We start from the raw sequence: 18,816 nt of genomic DNA, 5'->3' as shown, positions 1-18,816 counted from the left end.
TGCTGTCATGGGGACCAGGCGTCCCGAGGGCTCATCACCCCATGAGGTTCCCTATTAGGGGAATGCGATGGTGAATGCCTTTGCTCAGGGGAAAAGGGAAAAGCTGTGCTGCTCCCGGGGGTTAGCTCGCTTGCGGGAACAGCCCTGCAGAGCTCAGGACGTTGGCGTGAGTCCTCTCCCCTCTCCCTGCGCCCGCTGGCTCCCGTGAAAGCCGATGGCCACTTTCCCCTCGCCGGGGTCTCAGCCCTTTGGGCAGCACCACAGACCACCATCACCCTCCACGAAAATGAAACTAAAAGGAGGAGAGGAGGAGGAGGGCCGGATCTCGCTAAGCGCGGGGATGAGCATGCATTGGCATATGGCTGGGCTGGGCGCCCCGCAGTCCATCATAAAGGCTTCAGCACCTCTGTCACCTCAGGTGACAAACATCGACCTTGTAAAGAAGGATGCAGCAGGCAGGGGACCGGGGGCCATGCCCACCCACCCTGTGGGGCAGGAGCCCCGTGGACCAGAGCAGCAGGAGAGCTCTTCCAGTTTAATTCCCTGAAAAAGCTTCATTTGATGGAGCGACAGTGTGACAGCAAGCCACCGGCTCATCCCGCTCAAGCACAGGGGACAGACAGGCTGGGTGTGCTGGGTTTTGGGTCAGCATGGCACGGCACGGCACAGGATGGCACGGCACGGCACAGCATGGCACGGCACGGCACAGGATGGCACAGCACGGCACAGCATGGCACGGCACGGCACAGGATGGCACGGCACGGCACGGCGCGGCCCGCTCCCACCTCTCCAGTCCCCGGGGGCTGCGGGGAGGAGGGCTGGAAGCGGGGGCGGTGTGGGGAGCTGGCCGAGCCGAGGGGTTTGCCACCCTACACCGGCACACCGCTACCCACGCGTGTCCTGCGGCGAGAAGAACAATCCTGTGGCAGCTGGGGACTGCGCTCGGGTGCGGGGATGGAGGCACGAGGAGGGAGGTGGGAGGCTGGGCAGCAGCGGGGGGCTCGCCGTGCCACCCCAGCACCCGCTGCCAGCCCAGCCCGAACCCGGGCTCCCACTCCCTGCAAAAGCCGGCACAGGAGCAGGGTGAGCTTACGCAACAGGGTCCGGGGTGAAATATTTATCAGGCTGTTTAAAGGAGAAACAGGCAGAGGCCGGGCAGAAAGAGGAGGGGAGCGAGCGCACAAACACGGGAAGGAAGTGGCACGTCCCTGCCTGCCACTGGGGCGGGGGCCGTGGCCCCCCTGGGCCCGCTCCAGGCTGCCGGGGGTCCCTGGAGTCTCCAAGCATCCCTCCCCGGGGGGTCCCCGATGTCCCTTGCTCCCCAGGAAGGGGACGGTGTGCTGCAAGAGGGGGTTGGGGCACTCAGGGTCAGGGCTGCCGCTTGCAGCCAGCTCGTCCCCAGCAAGCAGGGACACGGGGACCTCGAACTTTGGGCTGCAAACTGGTGCCGGCAGCTGCCTTCAGGCAGGATCAAGAGGTGTTGGGGCGAACGGGGAAGCTGGGAAGTCACTGGGAGCCTGCTGGTGCGGTGGATGGGTGGACTGGTTTCACATCGGCCTTCCTTCTCCCCGCACAGGAGCTGCAGCTGCAGGCACCCCCGTACCCCAAAACCAGGGGGAAGGCTGGGGAGGGGGGCAGGAGAGGAGCCGAGGGGGGACAGGGGCTGCCGGAGGACGGGGCTGCCGAAGGGAGAAGCGATCCCCATCCAGACCCATCGCCCCGTCCCCCTGGGGCACGGCCTCTTTGGAGGGGCGGAGGGTGGCAGGATCAGCCCTGGCTCCCATCCCAGACATGGGAGCGCGTGGGGCTGCAGGGGGGGAAAAAAAGCCCCCAAGGACCAAAGCACTTCCTGCAACCCCAGCGACACACCTGCTCGTGCATTTCCAGTTCAAAATGGGAAAAAACCCCACAAAATAACCCAAACCCCCTTGGTTTCTCAGGTTGATGTCCCCACCACCCCTAATGCCCCCAGGCGCCTGAGCGCAGCCCTGCTCCGAAGGCCAGTCAGTAGAAACCTTTATTAAACACGAAGCTCAGAAGAACACAAGCTTGTTAAAAGGCAGTAAAAGTGAAAGTGCGTCTCCAGCCCAGCCCCGGGGGGCCCTGGGACCCCCCCTCTCCTCCCCTCCACCTCTCCCAGCCCCAGTGGGCCAGAGAAGGGGAGACGGAGCCGAAAGGCTGAACGGCTGCGTGGGGAGGGGAAGAAAAGCCTGGAGACAGCATTGGGTCCTCGCCTGCAGAGATGCACCCCCCCGGAACACCCCTGGGTCCCCCCGAGGGGACACACACATGGTCCCGGGGCCGCCAGCCCCATCCAGCCCCGTCCCCCCTCCCGCAGCCACCTGCCACCGCGGTGGCCTTGCCAGCAGCCCCGTTTTGGCCACAAGCAAAGCCAGGACGTGCCAGCGAGTCCCCGGTGGGACCTTCCGCGTCCCCCCACCCCCGCCAGCACTGTCCCCCCGCTCCCTCCTGCCCCCCCATGCCATAAATAATAAATAAATACCCCACTCTCAGCTGGGCTGCGGGCAGCCCCCACGCAGGGGGGGACAGCCCCGACCCAGCGCCCCCCCGCGTCTCTGCCACCCCCTTCCCAGCGTGACAAAACCTCTCGGCGCCCCTGCTCTGCTGCACGGCCCCCCAGCCCCACCCGGGAAATTAAACGCTGTCCCCAGGGGACAATAATAAATTAATCAAATCTATACACAGGACTGCTTAAAGCTCTGTAAGGGGCACCTGGGGGGGGGCAGCGGCTCTGCCCTGGGCAGCCCCCGCCATGATCAGGGCCCTATGGGGGGTTCCCCGAGATGGGACCCCCACCCTGGCATCCCCCTTCGCAGGGCTGGAGCCGGGGACACCACCGGCCCCCACTGGGCTGGGGGGGCTGGAGGGGGGTAAGAAGAAAATATTGCAAAAACAGACGGGGAGAGGAGCTGTGGATGCTGCAGCCGGAGGGGCTGCCCGCCCTGCCCGTCCTGCCTGCGAGGGCAGGAGCCCAGGCGTGGGCCCCCCCAACCTGACAGCTCCCCCGCGAGCATCCGGGCAGAGCCTCAGAAGTCCAAGGGCGTGAAGTCCCCGAAGTCGCAGTCAAAGAGCTCGCTGATGCCCTCGCCCTCCTCCAGGCCGAAGTGGTAGTCCTGCGCCTGCGGCGGCGACAGGTTGATGAACTCGTCCGCCAAGAAACCCGAAAAATCCTCCCTGCTCTGCTCCAGGAGGGCGTCCATGGAGGCCAGCGGCGAGAGGCTCACCTCCTCTGCCGGGCTCTTGCTGGGCAGCGCGCTCGTCCCCGGCAGCAGTGTTTCTGTGGGGATGGGAAGCAGCCGTAAATTCCACAATACTTGCCAAAAAACCCAAAAAAGCAGATTTTGGCTATGCAGGAGAATCTGCCTTCCCCCCTTGCTGCCTGGCTGAGGTGCCCGAGCATCACCCCGGTTCCTGGCTTGTGCCGACAGCAGAGGGGCTCACAGCTGCAAACACCACAAAAGCCCCCAGCCAGAGCCACTGTGCCATCACGCCAGCCCCCCTGTCCCCAGCCCTGGCCACCCACCTTGCTCTCCGGGCAGCAGCGGCATGTTCACGTCCTGGGCGGGATGCAGGAGCGGGGAGGCTCTGGGCTGAGAATGGCCGGCGGATGACTCCTCTGCAGGGGCTTTGAAGGGGCTCTTGACGGGGCTACAGACCCCCGAGCTGTCCTCGGGGCAGAGGAAGACATCGATGGGGCCCTGAGTGCTTCGTACAGAGACCTGGAAAGCCTGGGGAAAGGGGAGAGGAGTGAGACAAGGAGGTGCAAGGATGCCCGGGCTGGGCTTTGTTGAGGGCTGTGCAGACATGGGGGGGCAGAGGGTGGCCCCAGCTCACCTCCGCTGGGTCCGAGACCTGCAGCTGGGTCTCTGGGGGGGCTTTGATAACCATCACCATTTGCTCCGAAGGGTCCACAATGCTGCGGAGATCCTGGCAGGTCACGTAGGCTGCGGTGTGACGGGTCAAGGAGCAGACACAGGGATGCTTTCATGCGGCAGCGGGGCGGGCAGCGGAATGCTCTGCCTGCAACGTGGCTGGGCTCACCGTGGGGCTCACCCGCTTCCCCCCCACCCAGCCAGCCCCATCCCAGCCCCGCACCAAAGGATATTGCTGGTTGGCGGGGTCCTCGGTGAGCAGGCGCAGCTGCACCGTGCACGTCTGGATGAGGTCGTCCAGCTGCCGCTCGGCCGCCTGCAGCTCCCGCAGCTCCTTCTCCAGCAGCCGGTGCCGGCTGGGGGCCCCCACGGTGGCCTGGCTGCCCCTGGGGAGCACCGCGGCCGTCAGGAGCCAAACCCCATGGCTCCCTCTGACCCAGGCCATGACTGCCCCCATGCACCCAGGCTAAATCTCACCCTTACCCAGGGAATCAGCCTTGCGGGGATTTCCCAGTAGGGCACAGCCCTGGGGTTCCCTCCCAGAGCCTGGACGCAGCCCCCCGCTCCCCGGGCTCTCTTGAGGAGCCCAAGGGGGACTTGCAGCCGACACAGGGATACCAATGCTCGGGAGCCACCCATGCTCAAGCACAGCCCTCGCCCAAGGCCCACATGAAGGGGGAGCCACCACTCGACCCCCAAGCAGATGCTCCGGTGACACTGCTGGCCTGGCCCAGGCAGCTCCCCCATCCCAGGGGACAGCCAGTCACAGCCCCATGAGCCCAGCCCAGGGACGTACAGCCACTGGATGTTGTTCTTGGACTTCTTGGTGATGAGCTGGATGCCCTCCAGGACATTGGTGATGTCGTAGATGCGCCTCTTCTGCACCTTCAGGACCTCAGCCGCCCAGTTGAGGTCCACCACGCCATCGGGCGACTGGCTCAGCAGCTCCAGGAAGCGCTTGGTGGTGAGGTTCAGCGAGGTTTCGTAGCGGGACTTCTCCCCAGGAGACTTTGCCCCTGCCAGCCACCGAGGACAACCGTGATTTAGCCACAAGGGAAACCCAGCGCTGGAGCTGAGAGGACCCAAAACAACCCCCCACCCTCGCAGGTGGCTCGTGGATCAGGGACCAGGACTGGCACCCCGAAACCCGCCTGCTTTCTCAGAGCAATGGGGTGAGCTCCCTATGTCCTCTACGGGACAGATGCTGCAGGACCTGGCGTGGGCTCCGACACCCTGCTCAGTCGTGACCGCAAGCTCGGTTGTGACACCAAGGTGCCAGGCAGGGCTCAGGGGGAAGATGATGGGGGGTCCAGGTGAGTCCGACACTGTGCCAGCAGCTACAGCTCCATCGCACAGGGAGGGACAGAGCTGGTGTGGTACCCAGCAGACGGGCAGGACAACTGTGCCACCAGCCCAGGGGACAGCAGCATGGGCTGGAGAGAGAGCGGCCAGAAACAGCCCAGCCCTAGGAACAGCCTCTCCAAACCAGCGCAAAGGGATGGGGAGAAGCTGCCAGGGATGAGCCCGGAGGCACAGCCCAGGCCATGGGCAGCAGAGGGGGGCTGCTGAACCCCCTGCTCCGGGCTGGGCTGGCTTGGGGGGGGTCAGGAGGAGCAGGGCTGGTACCTTTAGAGGGGTTCCTGGCCTTGCCCCGGCCCACCGGCAGGCTCTCCGCTATGTACTGGTGATCCGTCTCCAAGTTCAGCTTCCTCTTCACCTGCAAGGGATGGGGGTCCTCAGAGGGACGGCCACCGCGTGGCCCCACTGTCCCCACAGTGCTGGTGACGCAGGGTGGCTGCGAGGGACCCCCCCGCGGGATCTCCCCCCCCCCCAGGGGCACAGCGCTGCCGAGTATGGAAGCCCCTGCTGCCGGCAGGAACGGGTTGACAGGAGCGGCTCCCGGCTGCCACACACACCAGCGGGGACACGGCGGGGCTGGCCCAGCCGCGGGGGGGCCCTGCCACGCTGCGGGGAGCGCCCCAAAGCAGGCGTGGGCCGCAGGAAGGAGAGGCAAAGCACGGCCCAGCGCCCGGGCGTGTGGCTTCCGGAGCGGCAGCTGGGGAAGGGCCGCGCTCGGCAGGTGTGCTGCGTGGCAGGGCACGGTATGGCACGGCATGGCACGGCACAGGCCAGCGCGGCTGGTATAGCATGGCACAGCTGGGCATGGCATGGTATAGAGCGTGGCATGGTATAGAGCGTGGCATGGTGCAGAGCAGGGAACAGTATAGCGCGGCGGGCACAGCACTGCCTGGCACAGTGTGTAGCCCAGCACGGTATATAGCCCGGCTCGACGCGGCCAGTATTGCGCGGTACACAGCACGGCACCGCCGGAGCCCGCAGGGTCCCGGGCTCCGTAGCCCCCGCCCCCGCGCCGCCCCCCTCCCCGTCCCGGTCCCGGGGGTTACCGGCGGGCGGCCCAGCGCGGGCCGTCTCGGCGCGGCGCCGGGGCGGGCGGGCTGCGGCGTAGCGAAGAGCAGGAGGTCGGCGTCGGGGTGGCCGCCGCCCGCGGGCTCCTCGGCGGCGGAGACGATGAGGAGGTGCGGGGAGGCGCTGCCCAGCAGCGCCGCCAGCCCCGCCGCGCCGCCCGCCGCCGCCGCCATGGCTCACATGGCCGCCGGGGCCGGGGCGGCGGGCGGCGCGGCGGGCAGGGCGCGGGCAGGGGCGCGGCCCATGCCGGGCGCGGGGCCGCTCCGCTCCGCTCGGCTCCGCGCCCGCCGCCGTATTGTTCGGCGCGCCGGCCCCGCGCGCCTTTGCGCGCCAAATCCTTTTTGCCGCGAAAGCGGTGCGAGCCTCCCCGCCGCCCGCCCATTGGCTGCGCCCGCCGCCGGGCGCCGCGGCGGGGGGGCGAGACCGCCGTCCCATTGGTTACCGCCGTCGAAGCGACGGGCGGTGCCGCTCGCCTATTGGTGGAGGACGGCGGCGCCGGACGCGCTGACAGGCGGCCAATGGGGGGCGCCGCGGGCGGCGGCGGGGCGGCGGAGTGGGGGGGGGACGGCGGCGGACGCCGCCGTCCCCCCCCGCCTCCGCCGCCCCCGGGCTTCTGCACTGGAGGAGCCGGGAGGGAGATGATAGTGCACCCAACCAGAGCCGGCACGGGCGGCTCCCACCCGCAGCATCTCCCGTGTGCAGGACGCTGATAACCCTCCTGCTGCATGAGAAGGCAAAATTAAAAAGGAAAAAAAAAATTATACATCCTTCTGATGAAAATATACATCCTTCTAAAGAAAATATACACCCTTCTAATGAAAATATACATTCTTCTAATGAAAAAAAACCCTGCATTTAAAGGCTAGGCCTTTCCCAGCGCCCAGAGATGTTGGAGCTCGTGGGCAAAGAGCAGAGCGTGGGTCTCGGCCAGGCACCCAAAACCCCTCTGTGCCTCCCACAAGCTGCCCCACACGTCCCCGGTGGCCCCCAGCCCCTTGCCACTGCCGGGCAGGGCTGTGGGCCAGCGGTGGCTCCTGGCCCGGCCCTGCTGCCAACCTGGGACGCAGGAGATGGGGTGTTTTTTTCCGGCAGTGCGTGGGATGCAGGAGGCATTTGCAGCGATGAGTTAACTCCTCTGCTGCGGAGCAGATCCCAACACGCAGTGCCCCCGCGCTGGCCTAACAGGTTTCAGGCTTTAAAGGATTTTATGCTGGATACTTTGGCAGTGGCTGCAATTCCCCTGCAGGACAGCCAGCGCAGAGCAGTGCCGTGATTTCCCCGGATCCCTACATCCTTAAATATGCCAGTAACATACTGCATGTCTGTGACCAATCGTATCACCTCTCCGTGCCTCATTTCTTCATCAGCAAAGAGCAAATAGAAATGCTGTCTTCCTTAAAGGAAATTAATACAGTTAATTAACGCTTGGCCCTTCTAATATTCAAGGGCCTGCTCTCCGGAGCCCTTGCACTGCAATATCATCATTACCGTGAAGCATAAGCAACAGTTAGACCAGATGTTTGCACACAGTTAATGTTTTTTCCATCTGGGGAGGGGGGAAAAAGGCAACCCCAACAGTCGGGCGGGAGCGAATGGCTGGCAGTGCTCTCCCCGTCCCCGGGGAGCCTCGGCCAGGCGCTTCCTGGGGTGATGCAGGGTTTGGGACACAGCTGCTGCACCAGCTGCTCCCGCTCCGCTCACAAAGGCTGGGTTTCCCCCCCCCCCCCTCTAATTCATGCAGGAGCTTATTCAGGGGGAGCAGGCTGTGCTCTGCCCCCCTCGCTGCCACGCTGCCTGGCTGCGCTGCAACTTGTCCCAGGCTTTTAGTGCTGGCGGCACTGAAAAAGGACAGTTGCAAAGACAAATGAAAGGCAAACGCTGGTGGGAGAAGGAAGGGCAGGGGATTTTCTTGCATGCATATGAGGGAAAGCAGATGAATCCCGTCTCCTGCACAGCTGCAGCCTCCTCCCAGCCTCGCCAGCCCTGCTAAGGAGTGGAGACGTGCTCCCAAGATTAGCTGTCTGGTGGGTGCTGCACAAAGATAAAAGTCCTGTCTCCACGGCCCCACTCGGTCACGGAGAGGATCAGGAAAGCTATTCATACGCTTTGTACCCCAGCTGGATCCACCACGCAGCAGCCACTGAGTTCGGGTGGGTTTTGGCTGCCTTGCACATCGGGACAGACTCAGGCCAAGGGGTGTCTGCTGGTCCCTGCGCTGAAGGAAAAGAACAGACCCGGGCTGCAGACGGAGCCGGAGCTGGTATCTACACTGCAAAATCATCTCCTGGCAGTGGGAGCAGGCAGGAGGAGAGCTGGCAGGATGCAAACCTCTACCCTTGTGCTCAGTTAACCTTAGCATGTAGGTGTCCCAGAAGCACATTTACTGTCCTTGTCATCCATAGCGTGGTCCTGCTTTCAGCAGCTCACATACATGCGCTGAGCTGTCGCACTGGAACAACTGCGTCGTGTGAAGGGAAGCGCGACTTCCCCCGGGGTCTCCTGCCAATGCTCCTGTTCCCAGCGCTTCGGTTCAGATGACGGCGAGCCGACAGCGTGGCACGTTCTCACTGTGAGAGGACCTGTGGAGGGGAAAGCCCAGAGCCCCCATAGTCCTGCTATCCTGACCTTACTGCCCTCCACCTCTGTCACCTTAGCCATTGCCTTTTTTCTCCAGGAACTGAAGTGATTTTCTGATAGCACAAATAGAATATCTAAAGCTTGCTTGCAGCAGCAGGAGAGCATCACTGGTTTAGGCGTCTTCTCTCAGATCCCGGTCCCAAAGCTAGGAACTGCCTGTTGCCTTGCATCTTGTTACAGAAGACTACACCAGCAGTTTTTTTCCCAAGACATCAGGTCAGCTACTCTCTTGGATGCTGGGCAGAACAGATTCAGCAGTGTTATTTTCTTCTCTCCTATGATGGCATCTGTTATTAAAGCTCACATCAATCCATAGAGTCTTTCGGCAGCAGCAACAGGGGCATGGGGCCCACTCGCCCCACGCTCTGCTCTGTACACCCGAACAGGGCAATCTTGTTCCATCCTCTGTAAGACAGAGCAGTACAAACGCCTGCTTCCCACGCCAGTTGCTAAAAGCCACTCCGTTCGACAAGGCTCCTCGACTTCTTCACTCAAGGCCTGCAGAGGAATGGAGAGGCTGAAGTGTTTCTCTCCTTGCACAGCAGTATGTTGTGCAAATAGCCTGGGAGTCATCAAGGAGTATATTTGGGAATAAATCCCTCGATGTTGCCTTCTGTGCTTTAGCTTTTACCTAGACTTAGTAAACTAGCCAGTCCAGGTTCACTTCCCAGCAGGTTCAGAGCATCGTCATCGGCACCGTGAACCCAAAAGGCAGGTAAAGCGCCAGAGCAAAACCTGTAGCTCACTCAGAGCTTCACTTGCAACGGAAGAAGGGCTCAGGTACAGTATGATGCTTTGAGAGGGGAAAAAAATTAAGCTTCTCATGGGCCCAGGCTGGACACTCCAGTATTACAGCAGCTACAGAGCAGGAGGTTTTGTCTTACAGCTACTCAGCGCTCCCTGCACAGAGGGACGACTTCTGCTTGCGATCAGGACCTCCCTTACCTGCCCGAGCTGTCGGGAGCTCCTCACACAGGACTGCTTTACCACATCTGTTACCTCTACAGCATATTCTCTCTGTAACTCTTAGCTTGGAAGAGGCAGCAAAATCATTTATAGATATCCTTATTTTGCCTAACTATTTGTGTATGTCCTTATTTTGTTTAGCTAACGGGCGAAGCAGGTTCAGACTTGTGTCCAATGCCTCGTATCTGCGCCCTGCTCTGGCAGATGGTCCTGCCGCAAGCTGTCTGCCCTAAAGAGGAGTATTTGGGCAAGGACCAGGCACACAGACTGAAGCCAGGACTCCACACGCAAGCGGGGCGGTCACCGACAGAGCTTCCTCCAGCTGACTTCTCTTTGAACAGTTGCATGCTCTGCAACCATTCGCGTGCATTCCTGGCAGACTGCAAGGCACCAAGAAGCAGTCCGCCCTGTAACCACGTCATCCCAGGAATACCCAATGGGACAGATGGACTTTGCTAGCTGCAATGCAAGAGCTGGTCACACTCTTTCCCATTTACACTGCGTTTGAATGTGTCCAGTTTGTACGTGCTACGAACCGCCCAGCCTAGCCCCAATTTGACTCACTTGGTCTGAAGATATGGCCACACTAAGCGATCCAAACAGCTATGGCATAAGAAAGTTCATGCTTCAAAAAAAAAAAAAAAAAGGGATAACAGCCACCCCAGTTTGTCTTTGCAGCTAGGATCCTAACCCGAGCTAGCCAGGGTTGCAGGAGTTCAATGGTGTGGTCAAAGTAGCACTGGCTATTGCCTCCAAGCTGGTAACACGAGGGCACAACCGACACCAAAAATGCACTCTGTGCATGTCTCCTCTACATACAGAACTAGTAACACACAATAATTAAGCATTACTTCATATATTTTAGCTTAATGACAGTAAAAAAAGACAAAAGATTAGGTTTTTATTATTATTATAGAAAGCACAATATTATAGAATTCAAAAAGTGATTATACAGAAATAATTTGCAAAGGAGTTTGGCAGAAAGTCTTGGATTGATGTACTATACTGACTGCATGACAAGTCAATTCATAGTGGACAGTGCTACTTCAACAACCCACTGCCCCCTTTTACATGCTTTAAAACAAAAATCTGAGATATTCCTACAAGCATTCTGATTAGCGTAATTACAAGTTACCTGAGTTTATGTTCTTAACTTTACTCTACGCTGTCAGAAAATCAGGGCCTGGATTACACAGCAATTATGAACACAAAATGTATACCAAAAGCAGAGATAATAATACTTGTATTATAGAGCATTTAATTTGTTTTTCCCCTTCCTCATCACCAGTCTCATAAGAAAATGAGACAGATGAAAATTCTTTTAAGTAAAGAAAAAAAGTTACCTCCTCCAACAATCTGGTATGAACACACAGGTTGAAAATTCAAGATTAGCACCCCTAAAATATTAACAGTGGAAGACAGACATTACACTGGATAGCATTATGCCTTATTTTCTCTCCTCCCTTATCTGCTGGATTTCAAAACCAGCATCAGAAAACTGAACACATTCTGCTCATGTTGGCATGATACAGGAAGACAAACGCAACCTGACAAATAGGAAACAGCATGCAGCTCGGGGTATTATCCAAAGGTCGTATTTGTGCTGATGCAGCGAAAATGAGTTTGAGCCACAGCAGTTTCTCCCGTGTGAGGGTATCTGCACGGGGTTCTGGTTACTCCACTAGCACCAGCCATCCACGATGGCTCCCAGCTGGCTGCAGAGCTTAGCATGCACAGGGGACCCACTGCAGGCACAGGGGGTCCCCACGGACACCTGGTTTTGGTCTACTTCAAAAGTCAGAGATCATCCCTGCACTTCTACCCCCGACCCAGCTCGGTTTAAAGCAGAGCTTGAACTACTCTACCAGAGCAAGAAAGTCTCGCAGCACTATATCAAAGCTCTTTGCAGCCTCTCCCTCCTGACCCAGCTGTCCGGAGCAGGGGTGGTTATTGCCCAGACACAGGGACGGTGAGCGGGACAAAGCACGCCGACACGCTGCGAACACAGGTTCACACCTTACAGCAGCCGCAACCTCCGTAAGCACTTCTCTGTGGCACTAATTGGACAAGCACAAGTTTTTCATTCAGAAATATCCTCCCCTTAACTGAAAGGATCAAACACAGTACAGAAAACCTCACCGAAACCAAATGTCATGCACCCATTTAATTTTCACCTTTGTTAAATAATGTAATTGTCCCGGAAATGGTTCTTTAGCAATCCTGACAGCCAGCACTAGCACACAAGCTGTCCTCCAAAGAGAAGTGGAGCACAGTGGGTATGCTAGGGCAGCATGCAGCGGCAGTAAATAACCCTGAGCTTGCTTTGTTCCTTCATAAAATAAATGATTAATAGCTCAGTATAGTCAGTCTGCTGTTCAAGGCTTGCTGAAAACTTTTGATCAGTTTGATTCATTAACCTTTAAAACTGCCTCTAAAAGAGGCTTAAAATCTGAAGGAGAAGCATAATTTTAAAATGAACACTTCAATTTTATCCAGAAATCCTAATTTTTGACAAACTGAGCTAAGCATTGAGACGCTCTGCGGCTCTTTAGAGGCACTCAGCATCCCAGTCAGGTGCCGAGGAAGAAATAACAAGGTAAAATAAAGTTGATGTAGACAAACAAAACCATGTTCATCTTAAAATTCAAAACCGATCAGGGCTGGGGGGAGAAAATGGCGCTTCTTTGTGATTCTTAAGCATTTGGCCGATTCGCAGGTGGCTTCCCAACTGTCTCTTTATTTCTTTTGGTTTTAATGCTAATAAAAAAGGAACACAAACAGGGGACTCAATTCCCCACACAATGCACTGGGGGAGGGCAGGGAGTGTAACTTATGTATCCGAAAAGTCTGACTCAGACAAATTACTTCTAGTTCACTTCCTTACTACACGCCCGCATTGTTCCAACACCTCGGTAGCATAAGGGGTTCATCCCCAGCTATCTGGTCACAGAAACAGCAATGCGGACTAATGCCGTTAAAGAACTCTTCCAATTACTTCCCTGGGGAAAGAAGTGACTTGCAGCTTAACGTCCTGCCCCAGCGCAGCAGGAAAACCAACCGTCCGCAAACGCCCGCCTAATGGCTGCTGCTATATGGGACCCGCTCCTGGGACGAGCTGCAGTTTGTCTTCCAGGGACGGCAGCTGGTTCCTGGATCAGGAGTACAGATGGTTTGAGGCTCGGGCACAATTTGCTTTGAAAGTGAGGTTGGTGATAGACGCCCAAGAGAGAAAGGGCGTTTTGAACCAAGGACGACTGATGGCCACTGCTGCCAGGTTGATACTAGAAACTTGCTATTGGCTTGTTTTTGCCATCTAGAGGGGGCAGAGATACTACGGTAGCATAAAAAGGACAGGACAAGTCACTTGTCCTTCACACGGCCAGAGAAGTTCTTCACAAGCAGCCATATGGTTGCAGCGGCAGAACTACTAGCAGAAGAAAATGATTTTGCCTCTAAGGGAATCACAAGCCTTTCTCAGAGAAAGGAATGCCAGCTATAACTTAAAAAGGTTAAAAACTTCTTATAGACACACGGCTCACATAAGCAGCCTGCACCGTGTTTTGCTACAACAATTATACATGGTCAAGGATTTGCAAGTCTTGTAGTTCTAGGGAGAAATTCTCAAGCCATGGCTGTCAGATTTGGGAAGGGTTTTCTGAAATCCCATAAAAGCTTGTAGGAATTCAGCAATATTAGCAGAAAATGAACATTCTTACTTGGAACAATATTGAGGCTTCTGACACAAAAATAGAGTGCTGCACTCGCGCTGCTTCAGATATCCAGCAGTGGTGCAAATAAAGACACAATGTTTATAAAGAAATCAGACCTCACCTGTAGCTTCAGTATTTTTTCTGTAATCAAATCTTTAAGCTTATATACACTAAATAAAGTATTTAACTACAAAGAAAAAAAACCAACTCCTAACTTCTATAGCGTTCCTGGGGTCTATCTGATTAAATACTGATTGGTGTTCAAATTCAAGTATCCAGTACAGACCATAATAGCAGGTGACGTTAAAAGTTGAAGGTACCATGGACAGTCATTATGGCAAAGCAGTATCTTGTCTTTTGGGCACCAAAGATGAGCACGTCATGGATTTGCATGGGATGAGCACGAAGAAGCTTCTGCCTCTATGCTGTAAGATCTCAAGGTGAATGTAGTTAGATTCAGCGTTAGATTCAGTTCAAGAGCCAGAAGACTCTATTCCTACTCGACCTGATACACTTGGGACACGATTTAATGCCAAACATCACAGCACCAGACAGACTATGGGGAGGGGAACATCTAACTCTCCCTCTTGCTGACACAGAGAGTGGAAAAATAAAGAGCAAAGCAGCACTCAGAAGATGCATAATAGTAATAAAAGAGCTTAGGAGGACAAGGAAAAATGACTTAAGAAGAAATCAAGAATTTTTTTTTTACTCAGAAGCTACTGAGCTTAAATGTACTGTTAAATATGACAAATTGCTAGAGCCTGGAGTGTAAAGAGACTGCAAAAGACGATGAAGAACAGGATCAGTGGGATTATCAAATGACAAGGTCAGGTCAGGATGGAAAAGCAGATGGGTACAGGGAGAACTAACCTTTTTTAAACGAGAGGTATAAAAGGAGCAAATAAAATAGTCCTGATTGAGACAAAAGGGAACAGTTAGCACAGGGCACTTAATGACTCTCTTGCGATACCATCACATAAAACCAGTGTGTCAGGAATTATTTTAATGTACATCATTAAGTGAATGGCATAGTGTTATACGGCAGCGTAAGTGCTTTGTACTATTAACAGTTTGATTTTATTCATTTTAAAGCAGTTTTTTTTTCCTTTCTCAGCTATCTATTCAATCTTCTGTTAAAGCCCAGTGTGTGCTGCACTATTCCTGGGGCTCAGCAGTGTATTTTTAAGAGGAAGATTCACTCGAATACTCATCCGTGGCCTCAACCTGGCTCAGCAACAAGCCTGCACGAACTACAGGTACATTCAAGTTTGATTACAGCTAACACATGCCACTGCTGTGGAGGGTAGATTCTGGACCGAAGAGAAACCCATGTGCTTATCTTCCACCAAAATAAAAGTGTTGCTTGCTTCTACGTAAAAAGCACCCAGTGTGATATCTGAGGGCGTGCAAGGCGCCTCAGCCTGCCTTCAAAGGAGTCTAAGTTACGTAACTGTTTTTGGTATTTAGTTCAAGCAGCTTTTAAAAACTTTACAAATAAGTTTAAAATAATCACAGGGTGTTAATTAGTGCACTCTGCAGAGGGACAGATTCAGCCCATGTGCATGAAAGAAACTGAGCAAAAATAGTCCTTCTGAGCCTGATTTAGCAGGCTTATACCAGACAATCTTAACAATTTTATTCTCAAACATCTTATTGTCTCCCTGAGGGAAAACTGCAGAGAAACTCTCTTAAGGAGCACACAACTGTCCTTGTGATAGTTTAAACAAGATTTCCAGCCATCTACAGAAATCAAGAAATTGCAGCCCTGCTTTCAGACCTGAGCAGGGCCCCCACTCCCATCACACTATGGTGAGCACAGCAGCACAGAAAAACGCTTCTGTCTTGCGAGAGTTCAGACAATCCCTAGAACATTTTTTTCATGATTAGACATACTCCCCACTTACTGTCACTGTCATTTCATAAGTACATTTAGTTTCTTTAAAAAATAAAAATACACGTAGGGAAAATAAGGCCTCTTCTAAAAAAGACTTATTTTAACTCAAGATTCCGAAGGCATTTTACTCTCACCGAGGAATGCAACAAGTTTCTGTGGGGTATTTACTTGCTCTTAACAGAGCCAAGAGAAGACTAATCAGAACATTTTGGCCAGGACACAAGAAGCAACTGTGCTTGATAGATGTCAATTTAAAAAAATCACCAGTCAAGAGCAACATAATAACCTTTTCCCTTAGCGGCTGGAAGGTACCATCCCATTCAAAGGTGTTTTACAATGAACCACCTACTTGCTGTCTGTCCTTTTGTTATAAATGAGAAAGTCAGAAACGTCATGCCATACATTACTATCATCATACAGGTAGGTCATGGAGGACTGCAGAGAAGGCTGCAGAGTTTGCCGGTGGTATTCAAAGAGCCAGAGAACTGTCCCCCATATCAGAGCAGCGACAAGTGGAAAGGGATCCTGCTTTGGCTGTGGGACATAGCCCTTCTCCACTGCCAGCCGAGACAAGCCGAACAGGATACGAGACAGCAGGTACATAATGATCTGCATGAAGAGAAAACCCAAAGAACATTAGGTAAATAACCTGACCAGATACACTAGCCAGGTTAAGTGATTTAGAAGCTATAAGCCAGGCAAGAGGGGTGGAGACAATTTACCCAACTTAACAGCAAACAGGCTGTAGGTTCACATATTAAGCAGTCTTTATAACTGGAGATGTTTGCATCTTCCCTACTTCTCTGCTGGTGCTCTGAATTAGTAATCAACAAGTTACACTTGATGCAACATGTCTTTGCAGTTGCACAACTTTTACCTTTGCTCAGTTAATGCTACCTCAGATGCTGCTGCTGATAGAATAGTCACGGAGCAGCCCTGCTAACCTGCCAAGCAGATACAAACTTGGTAGACTGGACACATCCTAAAACCAGACTTGCAGGGGACTGCATAAGTAAAACACTTTTGATTAATCTGCATCTGTGTGTTTTACTGACTGATTAATCTGTGACTGCGTGTTAACAGCCAAACATCCCCTGAGCACCTTTTGTCAGTTTAACCAGTTTAGTTACGTGTAGCTCATAACTGATCGTGCCCTACACTCACAACGTTCAAGCTACAGGGTTTAGCCCTGCAAGCGGGCAGACCAGGAGCGCACGCAGTCAGTTACCACAGCTCAGATGACAGGCGGGGTAACCCAACGGTTTTCGATTGCGTGACTGCCTGCCTGCCTAGGTACGCAAGTGCAGCTCTGGAGGTAAACCCGGTCTTTTAGCTCTCAAACTGCACACACCGTTCACGGAGGCCCACAACCACCTCTAGGATTCGAGTGCAGCGCAGCCAAAACCAGAACTTGTGCAAAGAGAAATACGACAAAAGAGTAACGCTACACGGTAAGAACCACCAGAAACGTGCCAGGCTATACCAACCACTTCTTGGCACACGATCATCCATCTGTTGGTTTTTTTGTCAAGGAAACTTTCAACAAATGCACGTACCTGGCTGTTGATGGGATTGTTCTCACCGAACACTAGCCAACCTCCAATGCAGGCTGCAAAGAAAGAATGAAATGGAATTTTTTTCCCCTGTAGTCGGGACTGCAACGCCATCAGCCCCTTGTAGGTGAACACAAAATACGCCAAGTTCCGGGAATGAGTGTACGTAGCCTGAGCAATCGATTTCAATTTCTCTCTTAAACTGAAGAAAAGAAACAGACAATTAGAAGAGCAAAAAAGACAGTACCACTGCACTCACTCAGCCTGGACACTACGCTCCTCTGGCCTGCCCGACTAGACTGACGGCTCAGGCACCCCACAGAACATCTACTTTGTGAGGGAGGACAAATCCCCTCACCTCTGGCTCACTCATCAGAATACATTCAACAGCTCTACTTAAGACTGTGGACTGTGCTTTTGTCCAATTCTATGACTAGTCAAGGAGCCTTTTTTTTCTTCTTCATTATTTTTTATTCTTTGCCTAAGTGCAAACCTCTGGCATAAGCAGGGAAAGCCACAACGTGCACTGCTATAGCTTGCCTTCCCTTATTTGAACGGAGAGCAGACTGCTGCTGTTTGCATCTGCTGATTTCTTCTCTGCCCACTGGTTCTCATCAACCATTGCATGAGTGGTTGATCCCCATGAGTATGTATATTTGTGTATGTGTGTGCATACGAGTTGTCCTGTGTAGCTATCAGACCATGGCCTATGACCATGGCTCACGTATCTTTCTGCGCCCTCTGGAAACATATGCTTGAATGAAAGCATTCTAAGCAGTAACACAGAAATACAGAACTGGGGTTCGTACCTTCCACTCTTGAACAGGAAAGTCATCACCAGGGCATGTGGGGCACGAATTTTTGCTCCATAACTGCAAAAACGAATAGATATTTCAGACTTTTCATATTATGCTATCAAACGATTGTATTTCTATTCTATTGACAGCCAAAAGATGCTACTTAAACAACTACATCTCATTTTTAAGTCAGCCCAGCAGCAGCAGCACACCAAACCGGAAGGAGCCCAGGCCACAGGCTTAAGAGAACGTGCACCCCAATAAGCCAGGCCCAAAGGGGACCCCAAACCCGGTTAAAACCCCGCTTATCGGTGAGGAAGACGGAAATGCCTCTCCCGAACCTCTACTACAACAGCCCCAGCCTCCTTACAGGAAAGGAGGGCACACGGCGGCCTTCCCGCGGCCCTCGAGGCGACTGGGCCCCGAGGGAACCGAGACACCCCCCCCACACACACCGGGCCCGGCGCCCCTCCCTCCCCTCATCCGCCCCCGCCGCACTCACACGGCCCCGTTGCGGAAGCCCTTGAGGACGGCGAGCGCGGCGTGGTAGCGGCGCTGCTGCAGGAGGGCGTTGGCGGCGCGGAGCAGGGCGCGGAGCGCGTCCCCGCCGCCGGCCATAGCGCACCTCCCGCCGGCACCGGCGTCGGCCGCCGGCAGCGCGCACGCTTCCGGGGGCGGGGCCCTGCCTGCCGCGCCCATAGGCTCTCCCGGCTGTCCATCAGCGCTCTTGGCCAATAGGCACCACCACCTTAACCGCTCATTGGTGGGGTCCTGCAGCCAATGGGGGGCGCGCGGATCGTCCCGCCCATGCCCTCCCGCTGAGGGCGGCGGTGGGGCAGCGTTCGCCGCTGTCGGCCCCGCGGGGCGGCCCGGCCCGGCCCGGGTCATGGGGCCGGGGGCGCGGCCCTCCCGCGGCAGAGGCGCGGGGCGGGGGCT

General features: G+C 55.2%; 2 protein-coding genes across 2 annotated transcripts; both read right to left on the bottom strand.

The window, feature by feature from the left end:
* Positions 1-2,005: 2,005 nt before the first annotated feature.
* E2F1 (E2F transcription factor 1) lies at positions 2,006-6,494 on the bottom strand. The gene is made up of 7 exons (XM_075166294.1): positions 6,299-6,494; positions 5,520-5,610; positions 4,690-4,909; positions 4,127-4,279; positions 3,856-3,970; positions 3,545-3,749; positions 2,006-3,298 (listed from the first exon to the last, which is right to left on the bottom strand). Exons 1-7 carry the CDS (start codon positions 6,491-6,493, stop codon positions 3,048-3,050), a joined length of 1,230 nt encoding a protein of 409 aa, XP_075022395.1. The 5' UTR covers position 6,494; the 3' UTR covers positions 2,006-3,047.
* A 1,546-nt stretch (positions 6,495-8,040) lies between these two features.
* PXMP4 (peroxisomal membrane protein 4) lies at positions 8,041-18,579 on the bottom strand. The gene is made up of 5 exons (XM_075166295.1): positions 18,383-18,579; positions 17,893-17,955; positions 17,087-17,285; positions 10,615-16,139; positions 8,041-9,455 (listed from the first exon to the last, which is right to left on the bottom strand). Exons 1-4 carry the CDS (start codon positions 18,577-18,579, stop codon positions 15,876-15,878), a joined length of 723 nt encoding a protein of 240 aa, XP_075022396.1. The 3' UTR covers positions 8,041-9,455; positions 10,615-15,875.
* Between the last annotated feature and the right edge of the window lie 237 nt (positions 18,580-18,816).

This window comes from Calonectris borealis, chromosome 17, assembly GCF_964195595.1.
Source record: "Calonectris borealis chromosome 17, bCalBor7.hap1.2, whole genome shotgun sequence".
NCBI classification, from domain to species: Eukaryota; Metazoa; Chordata; class Aves; order Procellariiformes; family Procellariidae; genus Calonectris; species Calonectris borealis.
The sequence above is the reverse complement of the archived record's forward strand: the minus strand, read 5'-3'. Positions and strand labels throughout refer to the sequence as shown.